This window comes from Trematomus bernacchii, unplaced genomic scaffold, assembly GCF_902827165.1.
Source record: "Trematomus bernacchii unplaced genomic scaffold, fTreBer1.1, whole genome shotgun sequence".
NCBI lineage: Eukaryota > Metazoa > Chordata > Actinopteri > Perciformes > Nototheniidae > Trematomus > Trematomus bernacchii.
In genome coordinates, this window is record NW_022987547.1 from 10,970,316 (window position 1) to 10,983,782 (window position 13,467).

A 13,467-nucleotide genomic window follows, 5' to 3' on the forward strand; every position below is an offset into this window, starting at 1 on the left:
ATCATATATAAGAACAGTGCAATAAAGGAAAATAAAGAGACTATCAAGTTAGATTATCATGCAGACTGAAAGTGGGGGAACAGCTAGCCTGGGTTGGTGCTACATGTTGTAAACAGGTGCTGCTATACATCCATACATTACTTACTGTAAAGGGGCTCATTTTCAGGTCTATATTTTTACTTGGACTACTGTGACAACATGCTTTAATCTTCCAAAAGGAAACCAATGGAGGCCGTTCAGGCAGGTGTGAGGGAGAGAAACTCCCTCTGGCCTCAACTTTGGGATTTTAGCCTTTGCAGAGCATTTACATGTGCATAGACCTATATAACACACTACAGGGAAGGGAGAACCACAACAAGCACAAAGGGGCCCCTTTAAACATCCCTTTAGCTGGCTTCTAGACATTTGTTTTAGTTATAAATTCTAAAAAACTGCAACGCATGTCATCATGACATTTTGGCAGCCTATTTTCTACCTACCTGCTGTCTGTAAATTGGACTACATTATATTTCACAACATTTTGTTTTTCTGCGGAGGCGTTTGCGGTTCAGTGGTAGATCATGTTTTGTTATTTTGTAAATTGCTAGATAGAATGTGTTCTCACAAATCAAATTAAATGAAAAATACAAGAGGAGATTAAACTCGGCTTCATTTTTTATTATAGATCCATCTCATTTCACAGTGGGAGTACTACCAGGAGGCTCAGATGATAATGATCTGCAGTATTATGAGTGTACTGTTGATATTTCAAATCATTATCACAGTCTCCGAGCTACGACTGCAGCCTTCAACCTTAAATCAGTGGCAAAAAGAAGGATTTAAAGTGTCTTCTTACTGGAACCGCCTCGGGCTAAGCCGATGACAGCATCAAACAAACAACGGAAATCATGACGACCCGCAGCAGCCTGCTCGGGCTGTAAATGATTTCAGTCTCAGAGGGGGAGCATCTTGATGGTAATGACACCCTATTTCACCCTAGATACGCACACAGAAACACACAAACATCCTACTCTTTGCATATTTCTCCACACCTAGTTTTAAGAGCACAAAGCAAACAGCGAGCATACAAATCAGCAGTCCAATATCAAGTTGTGATGAACAACCTCGACCGATTGTGAATTACCAATGAAAACACTCAGACTTACATAAAAAGCCCCCCTCAAGCCTCCATTTACCACCTGCTACGACGATTCACACAATAACAATAGCGGAGATAGCTGTAATAATCACACAAGGTATTCACTGCTGTTCATCTTTTTGCCTTTTAAGCCTCATGCAGTCTGCTATCTTAAAATACAATAAGCACAATTGACATGCGGCTGTGCTCAGTGGGCAGGATGTATATTACTTTGATAATGAGATGAGTTTTTTTCTCTATATAAATACAGAATTAAAAAATGAAGCAACCATACTGCATTAGTAGGGCAGGTTGTGTTATAGCGTGTGGGAGGACAACGCTAATTTGCCTAATTGACCAAAGAATTACACTCACACTTTCCATCAAGGGTCACAATGGGGTTACTTTAATATGTTTGAATTAATGTGCTTGTCTACTATTCCTGGCATTCTGGTTGATGTGTATTGCCGGTCACCTAACACTACATTATTTGATCTTTAGAAAATGTGATGCTTGATTCAAATGATTTGCATACTTGTACTAAGAGACACGTTTTATAAACAGTGTGCTGCAATTGGATTTTCCAGAATGTCTTTATGTGATATTATATAACCACACATTTGAGTAGTACATTGCAAAGCCTCTCAGTTAGGTGTACTGCATGCGGTGCCAAAGAGGATTTACAGATGAAGAGGTAAGGAAGCAAAAAGACTGCAATGCAGAAATTAGGGAGTTTATTAACTGTATGCCACTTTGTGTTTATTTTCTAAAGTTCAGATTTTATCTCAATTGTTTCTAATGCTTGGATTGCACGGTTTTCTGAGCCGCAAAAGGTCATGATCTTGTTATAGTTTATTCTCCCTCTGCTAAAAGATTATTAGCTAAAATGCTGCTTGAAAGAGACACTTGACATTTTGGGCAGATTTGTATGAAATTGCTATAAGCAGCGATACCGCTCACTGTAAAAAGACCAAATAATTGCACCGCAAGTGTTTGGACTTATCACCACCTTTCAACATGTCTCCTTTGTGCCTCAATAATTGGAGGCGATGTTGTAAAGCATTTGTCAATAGGCTGCTACCTCTATTTGCATGAGCGTGCCATACTGCCATATACATAACTCAGGGTTCATACACTTTTTCACCAAGGATTTTCAATGACTTTTCCATGACCTTTACCTAATTTTCCATGACCAAAGAAATTACCCTTTCTCAGCGGTACCACTGAAAATGGTTTATTTTAACATGGAACAGGAAAATAAGGTCTGCATATGAAACATGTTGTGCCTATCTAAAAACAAATCAAATAGTAGGCTTACTAGCTTCTACACGCTAAAGCAACTAAAATCTCTCACCAGCAAAATACCTCGTCAGTTAAATGACATTTTACGTTTCATTACTATACGATACAGTATTTATTATCATTATAGTATTACTATTTCGACGATTAGATCAAATATAAATTATATTTGATGCAACTTTAGTTAGATTTACATGACTTTTCCAAAACTTTGGGAAAAATATTGCTTTCCATAACTTTTCCAGGGCCTGGAATTTGCATTTTGAATTTCCATGACTTTTCCAGGTTTTTAATGACCGTAAGAACCCTGATAACTATATCTGGTTCTGCTGCTGCACTGTGCTTTAGCTTTTAAACTACTGCTTGATATAACACCTGAATTACAGTTATGATCATTCTAGCGGTTCTATGTACTATATTGGCATGCCAAAAAAGATATACAGACTATATTCTCACATTTGACAAAATATGCAAATTATATTTACATAAGCTGGAAATGACAGTGCTGTTTTTTTTGGGAAGATTGTTTTGAAATACCACAGTGAATGCAATAAATAAATACAAACGGTGTCAGAAATGATCAATATTTTGCAAGGACAATTATTAAAAGAAAAAGAAAAAAAAAAGATCACTATTTAGCATGTAGAACTTAAAGCTCCTTCTAATCACTGAATTTCTTCTGATCTCTGATAACTGTTGAATACCTAATGCAAGGAATGCTTTGTAAGAATAATATTTCCACAGTACATACAGACAAACAGTGTCAGAAGTTACAAGAAGAAATATTATATATTTGACAAACTGGTCATTTGCTTGTGCCACAAACCTGAAACCCATAGAACAGCTGTACAAGAGAGCTAACAAGGTGTTTGACAGAAAGCCAAAATTTTTTTGACCACTTTAAGTCTTTTAAAAGTATGTGTTTTTTTTATAAATGTTTACATGGACTGCCCCCCCCCCCCTTAGGGGAATTCATCCACAAAAAACACTCTGGACGCTGCACTAGGTCAGAAACCAGAGGAGACTGTGAGGTCCACCGCAGACGGACCACTTTTGGACAAAATGTCCTCTCCATTAAAGGCAGCTCATTGTGGAACAGCCTCCCTACTGAGTTACGGGATTGCCCCACTCTCAATAGCTTCAAAGGTCAACTCAAAGAATGGTTGAGAAACAACCAGACGTGCAATCACCGCTAAATGCACTTTAACACAGGGGTATCTCCTCTTGCACTTTATGCATCTCTTGTATCATCTCTTGCACTTTATATGTCGTTGCTGCTATAGTGTACTACCATGTGATAAATACTTGTGTATGCTGCTCTTGCTCTCTTGCACTTTTTGCATATCATGTATTTTGTTTTTGCTATGTTTGTAAAATGTAATTTTCTTAAATGTTTTATGTGAGGGACTGCGGATGGAAATGAGCTCAAAGCTAAATCTGGCACTGTTACGCTTGATACATTTGAATGTTTTAAGTGTTCATTACTGTGCATTGTCCCTGCCAAATAAACGATTCAATAAAAAAAAGAAATTATAATAAAAAGAACTATGATCATCAAAACTAGAAAGATCACTATTTAGCATGTATAACTTTAAGCTCCCGACTTCTAGCCACTGATATTCTTCAGCTTATTGTGTAATAGTTGTATATGTCATTGTTAAATACACAATGTATGTGAAACAGAATAATTTCCCCTGGTGCTTTGTTAATCTAAATGGCTTTTATAGATTATTTTAAATCCAAATCCATTCATAACCAAACATGCATTTGAAGTGCTACAGTAAACAATGGCAGATGGATGCACTATGCAAACAGCAATACAAAAGCAAACACGTGCACAGAGTGGCACACATATCAAATGTATTGAAGATCAGCAATTTGAGCCATGCGCTAAAAATAATGCCACGCAAGACTTTCATTTTCTGCTTTTGAACAGTTCCTGCAAAGCCAAAGATCGTGTTCCTTTTATTCAATCCAGCCGGCTTCTGAAAGAGCACCTCATCCCTTCCACCTTATTTCACAATCGTCAAAAATTACATTCAGCAGAAAAAGTCTCACACTTCAAATGGTGCTGCTGCTGCAACCCCAAACTTAATATGAGGTATAAAAAAGGTCTCAGCCCACACATGTTTCACACCTCAGACCTCTGATAGTTCTGCCTGCATTTGTTAGCTTGAAGACATCTCTCCCATAACTAGCAGCGGGGAGGCAGGACCATCATGACACTTTCACCCCTCAGTAGTAAAACGTGGACAAAATAACAGCAACTGTAGTCAGTTTTTACAGCATACCAAGCAATACATCGTCTTAAGGTACAGAAACATATGAAAGGCTTATTTTCCCCAATATAAAATGCCAAACTATATATTATTAGATCATTTTATGAACGACTTATGTAAAAAAAAAGTAATGTTAATTCATATTAATACTCCTTTCTTTGGTTGTTTTGGTGATAATGAAATATTGTTATCCTTTGTTAACAGATTCTTTAAACTGTCCAGAATATTTTTTTTGTTGAGATTTTAGTAAGCGAAAACCTTTCTGACCTTGGCCCACAATTGATGATATAAGATTAACCCTAACCCTTGAAACATAAAAACAACTTTAATATCTTACTACTTGTTGCATTTATTGTATTTCATTTCCCGGATGCAAATCAAATGCACATAAAACTATGTCAGGGAGAGAATATTATCATGGCTGTTGTAAAAAATGGAAATATAAAATGTTGGTGGGGAAACAAAATGAGTTTTGTGCAAGAAAGAAATGTGCAATTACATTGAGCATTTATTATTACGTTTCCACATTCTGTCTCTCCTCTACATGGTTTGTGTTTATTTATTAATATACCACATTGATTAAGCTGGGTGCAGTTCTCATTCAAGACGCCATCTGCTTGGAACCACCAATAGTAATTAAAACAAGCTTGCTACTTAATGGGATTCAGCAAAAATACAAAATCAAAACACTCTCTTTTATGGGTTTTAGCACTCAGCCAAATACAATTGCTCCCCAAAAGCATTCAGTTAACATGCAGTGTGATGAGCTAAAGCTGATAATAACAATAATAACACTAATTCATATATAAAGACGCTATGAAGTGGGGATGCCTGCAAACATTATGTGCATACAAAGGAGCCAGTACTTATAGACTTCAGCTAATTCACTTTGATTCAGAATGATTTGCATTAATTTGTGTTTGTAAATAAAATACTGTGAGTGTCAATGCAAGACAGTAGAGGATGGACACAAAGCCATAATGCAACAGGAGTTAATTATTGTAATGTGTGTGTTTGAACCATACAGTCTAAGGTTTGAACAAGTTAAGTTCCAACAAGTAATGGAACAACTTTTAATTAAGACCAGGTTTTTACACGTTCACATCGTCACATCCACATGACACACTGCTGCCTATAACAGGTAACATTCTAGCAGAGATAAGTGCGAAAAGTGCTGTCAATTATTTAGTTGAGTTGCGTCTAAGCGAAAGGTTCTGTGTCAATTAAAGTTCCCTCAGACAAAACACATAGCAGTGTACTGTATATGTCTAGGGCTTTTATGGTGAAAAGTACCAAGTGAAAGAGTAAAGCTCTAAGGTGCCGCAGCTGCAATTAACAAGATGCGAGCAAAAAAGTTTAAATGTCATTATCTTCATTCGTATAGGTGCAACTCATCACTGTTGGCTGAAGTGTTTTAGCGCCTTATTATGTGCTATTAGTCTTAGATTGTCACTTTTATCTGCAGCATGCATATAGGAGAAAAACAGCCCTGTTTGGCTTGCCGAGTATGCCTGCAGGGAGCGGAAGCACACATACACTTCCAAGCAAATTATAAGTAGGCCTAAGGTTCTTATTAAAACTGTCATTCTCTACAGATACTAATACAATGGCTTATACTGTAGGCAAGGCAAGGCAAGTTTATTTATATAGCACCTATTAACACAAGGCAATTCAAAGTGCTTTGCCTTACACTCAACTCACAGTGTGTGTTTAAAGTGAACTTCTTTTCAAAGGCAGAGTTACTGAGATACCTTTTTAGTTTTGGTATATTGTGCAACAAATGCTGTTGAAGCTCTGTTCAACATAACAACAAATTATTCAATTTACAGCATTATAAGAACCCTGCCTTTCAATTGCTATGAAAACGTTGCCATGCTGTTGTATAGTATCTACTCTCTCATGCAACAAATGCAGAAGCTGCACGAGAGGTTCTCCCTGCTGTGTGTGTGTCGGAGGTCCAGAAGCAGCTACTCACTCAGACACTCGTTGGCAGAGTCCCCCGTGGCCCTGGCCCAGGGTCTGTCCTGGTAAAAGGGGTGACATCTCTGGCAGTCGTCTCCCGCCGTGTGATGCTGGCAGGCACACACCAGCCCCCCGTGTTCCCCCTCAAAGCACTCGCTGGCGTGACCGTTACACTTACATCTGAGGGAAACACAGACAGATAGTTATGTAGAAAGGATGAAGAACAACTTTGCTCTGTCTCTGACTCTCCTCACTGACTCTGAGTAGAAACACACAGTCAGTGGAGAGGGGAAAGTGAGAAGGGATTTCCATGGTGAGTTGTCACTTCCTATCATCTTTAACAGTTATAACATGGCTTCAGATGAGGTGGGGTGTTCATTTCCATTCAGAAACATTACTATTCAAAACTCCACTCAGTGCTATACACTGTGTAATAGTAACAGCAAGAAGCATGTAACTCTGGCGTTTGTGTTCATGTTTATCTATGTGAACTCCTATGTTTATATTTATTTTTATTAGGGAGGCAGACATTATCCAAACTGTTAAGGGTGTGCTGAAGACTCCTTTAAAAAAAGAGATGATATGTTTGTCCTCCTGAGTGCTACATTTACGGTATTTCATTTGATAGTTCTGATTGTATTTTTTATTGTCTTTCTGTTGTGATTCATCTCGTTTCATTTGTATCTATTTTATTTGTATTTCATGTTCCATCATTGTTTTTATTGTAATTTAATTCATCTTTTAAAACTGTCATACTGTACATGCTTGTTAATCTGTAGTTTTGTGACGTTTGATAAATAAACTTTTTTTAATGTGTGTGTATCTTTAAATAAATGTATGTTTTTAATGATCAAAATTGAACAAATAATCATGAGATAAACATTTATAAGTACATTTCCCAAACCAGATAGCTAATATCTGCTGCCTTTTCTTCTCCCTGCATTAGGAAAGCCTATTATTTCCAGTGAAGCGCGGTGGCAGCTACGCCCTCCTGTGTGTAATACTTCCTGGCACTGTCGTCAGGTTTTGTCAAGTGGCTGTGATAGGGGACGGAGACTTGTCGCTGAGTGGCAGGCTCTGTCAAATTTAGCCAGCTGTCGAGGATCCAGACGCACGCTTGCCTGAGGCTCAGACCCAGTTATTTCTGTTGTCGCTGTGACGACAACAACCCAGTCACTCCAAAAGTGCTTCCAATCCACATATCAGATCTTCTGCTGGAGGAGACGTGAGCTCTGTGATCACTCTGACTGAATATCAAGGGAGGGAGGTGACATGAGCAGGCAGCATATGTGCAGTTCAAAAGACGTTAAGTCTGTATGTTAGAATGAAAATATGCAATACCAAAAAACCTCTCTCATTGTCTGGCCTTAGAGAAATCAACCTATGCTATAAATGGAAAGTCTGATACCTTCTATAAATGATGGGGGAAATTAGGGCTGTGCGATTATGGCAAAAATCATAATCACGATTATTTGGGTCAATAATTGATATCACGATTATTAAATACGATTATTCATTGACTTTGAAAAAATACATTTATTGAACTTTAAAACAAATACAAATAATAATTTGAACAGTATCTTTTTAACTGTTGATTACCCTGAACGTATAATTCAACTGAAAAACCAATACAAAAATAAATGATACATTTAAATAAATAATATCAAAATAATAAATACCAATAAACAAGATCAACAAATATTTTGGAGCGCACTTCCACAAGCTACTAAACATATATAAATATGATAAATACAAATAAATGAGACCAAAATTAATTAGATCAAATATGTTGCAGTGCACTGTCACAACCTAGCAAAGCTAAATAATTGTTTTTTTCGATTATGTTGTTTTCGTAATTGTGGCAGGCCAAAATCGTAATTGCGATTAAAATACGATTAATTGCACAGCCCTAGGGGAAATACATAGTTTGGAACGGAACTAGATACGACCTTGTCAATTAGTAGACAAGATATGATTGGATATGATGTAACTGTTTTAACCTTTTGACAATTTCACATTCTATTACATCATTTTTTTACATTTATGTTATTTTCAGTTTTCTCTTTTGAATTATTGTTCACTGTCAATGTATATGTATATTTTTTTATGTTATTAATTTAAGAACTTTTTTTTGTAATTGTAACTTTATTGTATTCAGTTATTTGTATTTCTTCTTCTTTGGGGGGGTTATACATTTCTATAATGTCTTTTGCTGAAAAATAAAGAAATGCCAATAAAAATATATTTAAAAGCAAATGCATTGCCAGCATTTCTCATTTATATGGATTGTCTCCACTTGAACTCTAGCCCATCTCTTCTGACAGCAGTCCACCTTGGGTTATGGCTGCATTGATATTCTGTATTAATGACAAGGAGTCTTTCACAGCTTCTGTGAGCGGGACTTGGCGAGGTGTAGCACTGAGGTGTAAAGCCTTGTTTACTGATACAGAAAGCACAAGGCTAACGTGTTTTCATGTGGGTCTCTCCCCCAGGTGCTGTGGCACTGGTAGGTAACTTGTCCTGTCACTGCAGTGATCCTAAGTGTTTATGACATGTGTCAGATCAGATTTATATTCAGTGTGAAGGCTTCATCTCGACTACTTAATCGTCCACTTCTATGTGAGACGCCAAGGTGCAGCCTGATCCTTGGCACCCCGTCTTCTCTCATTACTTTGAGTAATAAACCAAAAGAAGTGGAAGGAGGAAGCAGGATAATATTGTATATTCGCATCTAATTGTATTTTGACGGACAGCAAGTTTTTTGCATACCTATTTTTAGGAAAAGTTGTTGATTGTTTTTCTTGCTTTGGGACGGAAACAGATGACTTGGGTTACAAAAATCCAGTCTCCTGAAAGGAGAAGGATTTATTATTTCAGGCATATCTGCAAACCTGTATACTGCAAGGTTGGATAAGGGGTTAAAGGTCAACCAATAAGAGGGTCATTGGTTCGATCCCCAGCCGCTGCAGTCTACATGTCCAAGTTCCCATGGGCAAAATACTTAATCCCAAATTGCTCCTGTAGGCAAGTTGCTTGTGAAAAAACCGTTATGACAATAGGTGTAGTTTCATGTAAAATGTTTATAATAAAGATATTTAAATAAAGAAGATTGTGGTATTTATTTAATACTGACAATTGTCCTTGAGACCAGTTGAGACAATTTGAAAAATCGTAACCAAAACTATAATCGTTACCTAACCATAACCAATTGCTTTATGAAGCTTACTTGAACAATATGTGAGATCAAAGACATTAACACTGGGCTCATTAAAATATGTGCATCGTATGCCTTGTATTCCTGCAGCAGTTGTGTTTCCTCCAAAACTAATTTGGAAAAGCCAAATAGCATTACATACATTTATTTAGTAATAGATAGGGCTGTGTGCTCAAATTATAAATTATTTGAGCAATAAATAGAAGCACCATGGCACACATATATACACCACCAGCCTTTTGAGTTTTCATTTGTTGTTTGGCTCAACTTCAATTTCATCCGACTATCCAAGGTGAAAGAGACAAACTTTGAACATTCAAGAAAGCGTGTGTTGGCTATGCAGCGTTTTCTGTCGTCTCTTACCTGCCACCCACAGAGAAGTCAGAGATGGCATAGAAGTACGAGCGCAACACTTTAGCGTCCTTGAAGAACTCATCTCCAAAGGTGTTAAGCCTGTCCAAAGAGATGAGCAGGTCAGTGGCTGTCACCCATTCCTGGAAGAGAAAAAAGATAGGGATGAAGAAACAGGGCCAACAGGGCGAGACTGATGTTAGCTATTGATGTTAGCCACTTCAGTCAGTGTGTTGGTGGCTGCCACACTTGGTGGTACAAGAAAGTAGACACGAGGAGGAAAAACACAAAGTGGGCTTTAGTTGAGAGAAGGAAGAGGTGTGAGGACATAAAACAGGAAAAGTTGGCAAAGCAAAGAAAAGAAAAAGTGGAAATGGATAGCTGGTGGATCAAGGAAAGGAGACAGGGGTGATGGTGTAACGGCAGGGGATAGAGCAGATGTAATGGGCAGATAATGAGTACGGTGTAGGAAATCGAGTTAATGTCAGAAAGATGGGTGAAGAACGAAGGGGATTAATGGAGACTGAAAGCCAAAATATGAAAGAAACATGAGAAAAGAGACAACACCAGCAGCACTACTTGGGTATAATGGATGGCGGAAGGCAAAGCTCCCATCCCTGATATGATTTAAGCTCCTCTGTTTGAGCCCACTGCAAAGGTAAAGACAGGATGAAGCGAGGGTGGGAGAAGAAAGTGTGGAGGGATAACACAAACAGAGAAAAGCTAACAGGAAGTGGGGTGGAAGATAAAAGTGCGGCCAGGTAAAGGGAGAACAAAATTCACATGAGAAATCTCTCCCTCGTAACAGAACCAACTTTAAAACAAATAGCTGAGGAGAAACTTTCTGTCTGTTTCTTGGCTGGTTTTGAGACTGAGGTTGTAAAATCCTGTAATGCTGTACGTTTTGAAGCCTGTCCCCAGAGGGGTCTTTGAAGTGTGGAAGTGGGAGATTGGAGCGGATGGGCTTCAGACTAAAAACACATGTGATGGGTTCATTCATTCATTCATGTTTTTTTTCCAGGCACTACAGCTGGTCTTTGTAGTGCTGAATCCCATAAGATAACACCTATTAAATAGCCGATGAAGTAGTAAAAGATTCATACCGTAACCTTATCATGATAGCAGCATGTCTGTAGGTGATATATACAGACACACATGTTCCCAAGAGGATAAATCCTACAGACATTATTGGCTTCGAGTGAAAACTAGATGCTAAATGCTGCATTTTGATGAACATTTGTAGAGATATCCTTGGATACTCTCAGTCTTGTCTTAGACTGATTTCAAAAGTCTGGTTTATGTTACATCTGTTAACATAAACATGCACATAAAAAAGCGCGACAGAACATAAGGAGAAACAGTCCCTGCTGACAACTGCATGAGAATAGATGGTATAGTCCTTTAAAGAGAAGCTCAGGTAGTCATCAACGCAGATGCTATTTGCCCAACATTTGTGTCTAAGTGACTTTTTATTGGTCTAGTATTGAGCAAGAACGCTGCTGTTGCCATCTGTGAAACAGACTGCAATGTAACCCTTCCAGGCATTAATGCACCATCAATGAACTTCCACTCAAATTGTTAGTTCTTGCCAATGACTCAGATTTGTATAAGTGTCTGAAACAAATATAGAAAGAAGTGAAATAAAACCTATATCTTTATATTTCACTTGATCAAGTCTTTTGTTATGGTTTCTAACCAGGTCTGGCTCCTTAGAGACGGAAAGCGTGTCTGTGTTATCTGAAAGAGTTTCGATGTCAAGGCTGAATATTTCGCTGATTTAGACAAGGTGTTTAAAGCCTAATCCTCTAGCAAAATCTCTAATATGTTGTTTTCAGACACTTAAAATGACGGTGCATAATTGCCGGTGTTGTCAGTACAATTAGTTTCTTCCCCATTATACTGTACATAAAAACATTGTGAAATAGGGCCGTGCAGAATCTGTATAGTAACCTTTGACCATTTTTATTCTTTAGCTTGATAGTAGTTAAAATGTAAAACAATTCAGTTAAGCATTATTCTCTGTCGAGCCAGTGAATAAAGTGGCTTAATTGGTTAGTTTTAAGAGGGAGATGACACTACTGAGCCCTCTGAGGCTCTCTTCGCAGGTATAGCGTGATCTCTCTCAGCCTAAAATAGCACTGCAGTAAAAGTTTCCAACTAAGTCGTCTCAAAAAAGAGCTGCTTCTCAGGGGCTTTCTTCTTCTGTCAGCATGAACACCATCCTCCTGATTCAAAGGGAGAGGGTCTTGGGATTAAGACCACCTGCTTTGACTGTGCCTACAGACCTTAAAGACACACTGCTGAGGCATGGAGAGGTCATAAACCCTAACGGAACATCTGGTGTGAATATGCTGCACATGTGTTCCTGATTGGTTTAACGCTTGCATGGATGGTGTCAGCATGACTACTGGAAAAAAAGGCTATTCAGAGCGGAGTTTGGTCTATTCAGCAATGTGCAATCAATGAAACTGTGTATTAAAGCTTCTAATTACCAAGAATTTAACAAGGCCAGGTGGTTCAGTAAAATGCAGTTCTGTTCTGCAGTTGTAACTCATCCCACCTTCAGTGTCCCACCTGTGATAACCTCTGCCTTCACACTACACCTCATCTCTTATTTTCCTTACTTGCCAGGCTTATCTCTGCACTGTCCCGCTAGCTGGAGAGCACTTTCAGACAGTTCTGTGCCTTAGCAGCTATTGAGGGCTATGGGGCCTTTATTCTGAAGCACCCATAACTACAGAGTTGCAGCATTGAGGGCAGTTGGCTGGCATGCTATTGTTTCGGCTGTGCTTATCGACTTTGCCCCTGCTTGACATGACTCTACTGGCTAATGGGGTTTGGAAGACACTGAATGAACCTGATGCACTGTAGCGGCCAGGGAAAAACAGATGCTCATTCTTCATTTTGTTTTACACTGCCTGGACATGACATGATTTCCATTCATGCTTTATTAGAGGTGAGTGGTGGGGTTTGAGATGGGGAACGTAGCTGCAAGGTAGCAAATTAAGGTAAAATGAAGGTCAGTCAGGTTGAGAAAATGGACGGGAAACAGAAAAAAGGAAATTATAGTTTAACTTTCCATTAAAAAAAGTTTAAAGAACAAATTAAGAGAATACACAAGGGATAGGAAATGATTCTCTTCCTGTCTGACATGCTTAAAAAATACAAATGATATTTGATTGCTCCTGTTTTCTACCTTGTCATTATCTCAGCGTCTACTCTCCTGGTATTATATAGGAAATATA

The 13,467-nt window shown here is 38.2% G+C and overlaps 1 protein-coding gene across 1 annotated transcript in view; it reads right to left on the reverse strand.

Annotated features, from left to right (window-relative positions):
• The window catches only part of lamc3 (laminin, gamma 3), a 130,578-nt gene that overhangs the window by 79,943 nt on the left and 37,168 nt on the right, over positions 1-13,467 (reverse strand). The window contains exons 3-4 of the mRNA XM_034123598.1: positions 10,235-10,365; positions 6,671-6,837 (exon numbers count right to left, since the gene is read on the reverse strand). Coding sequence (XP_033979489.1) covers positions 6,671-6,837; positions 10,235-10,365 — 298 coding nt within the window. The remainder of the gene's footprint in view (positions 1-6,670; positions 6,838-10,234; positions 10,366-13,467) is intronic.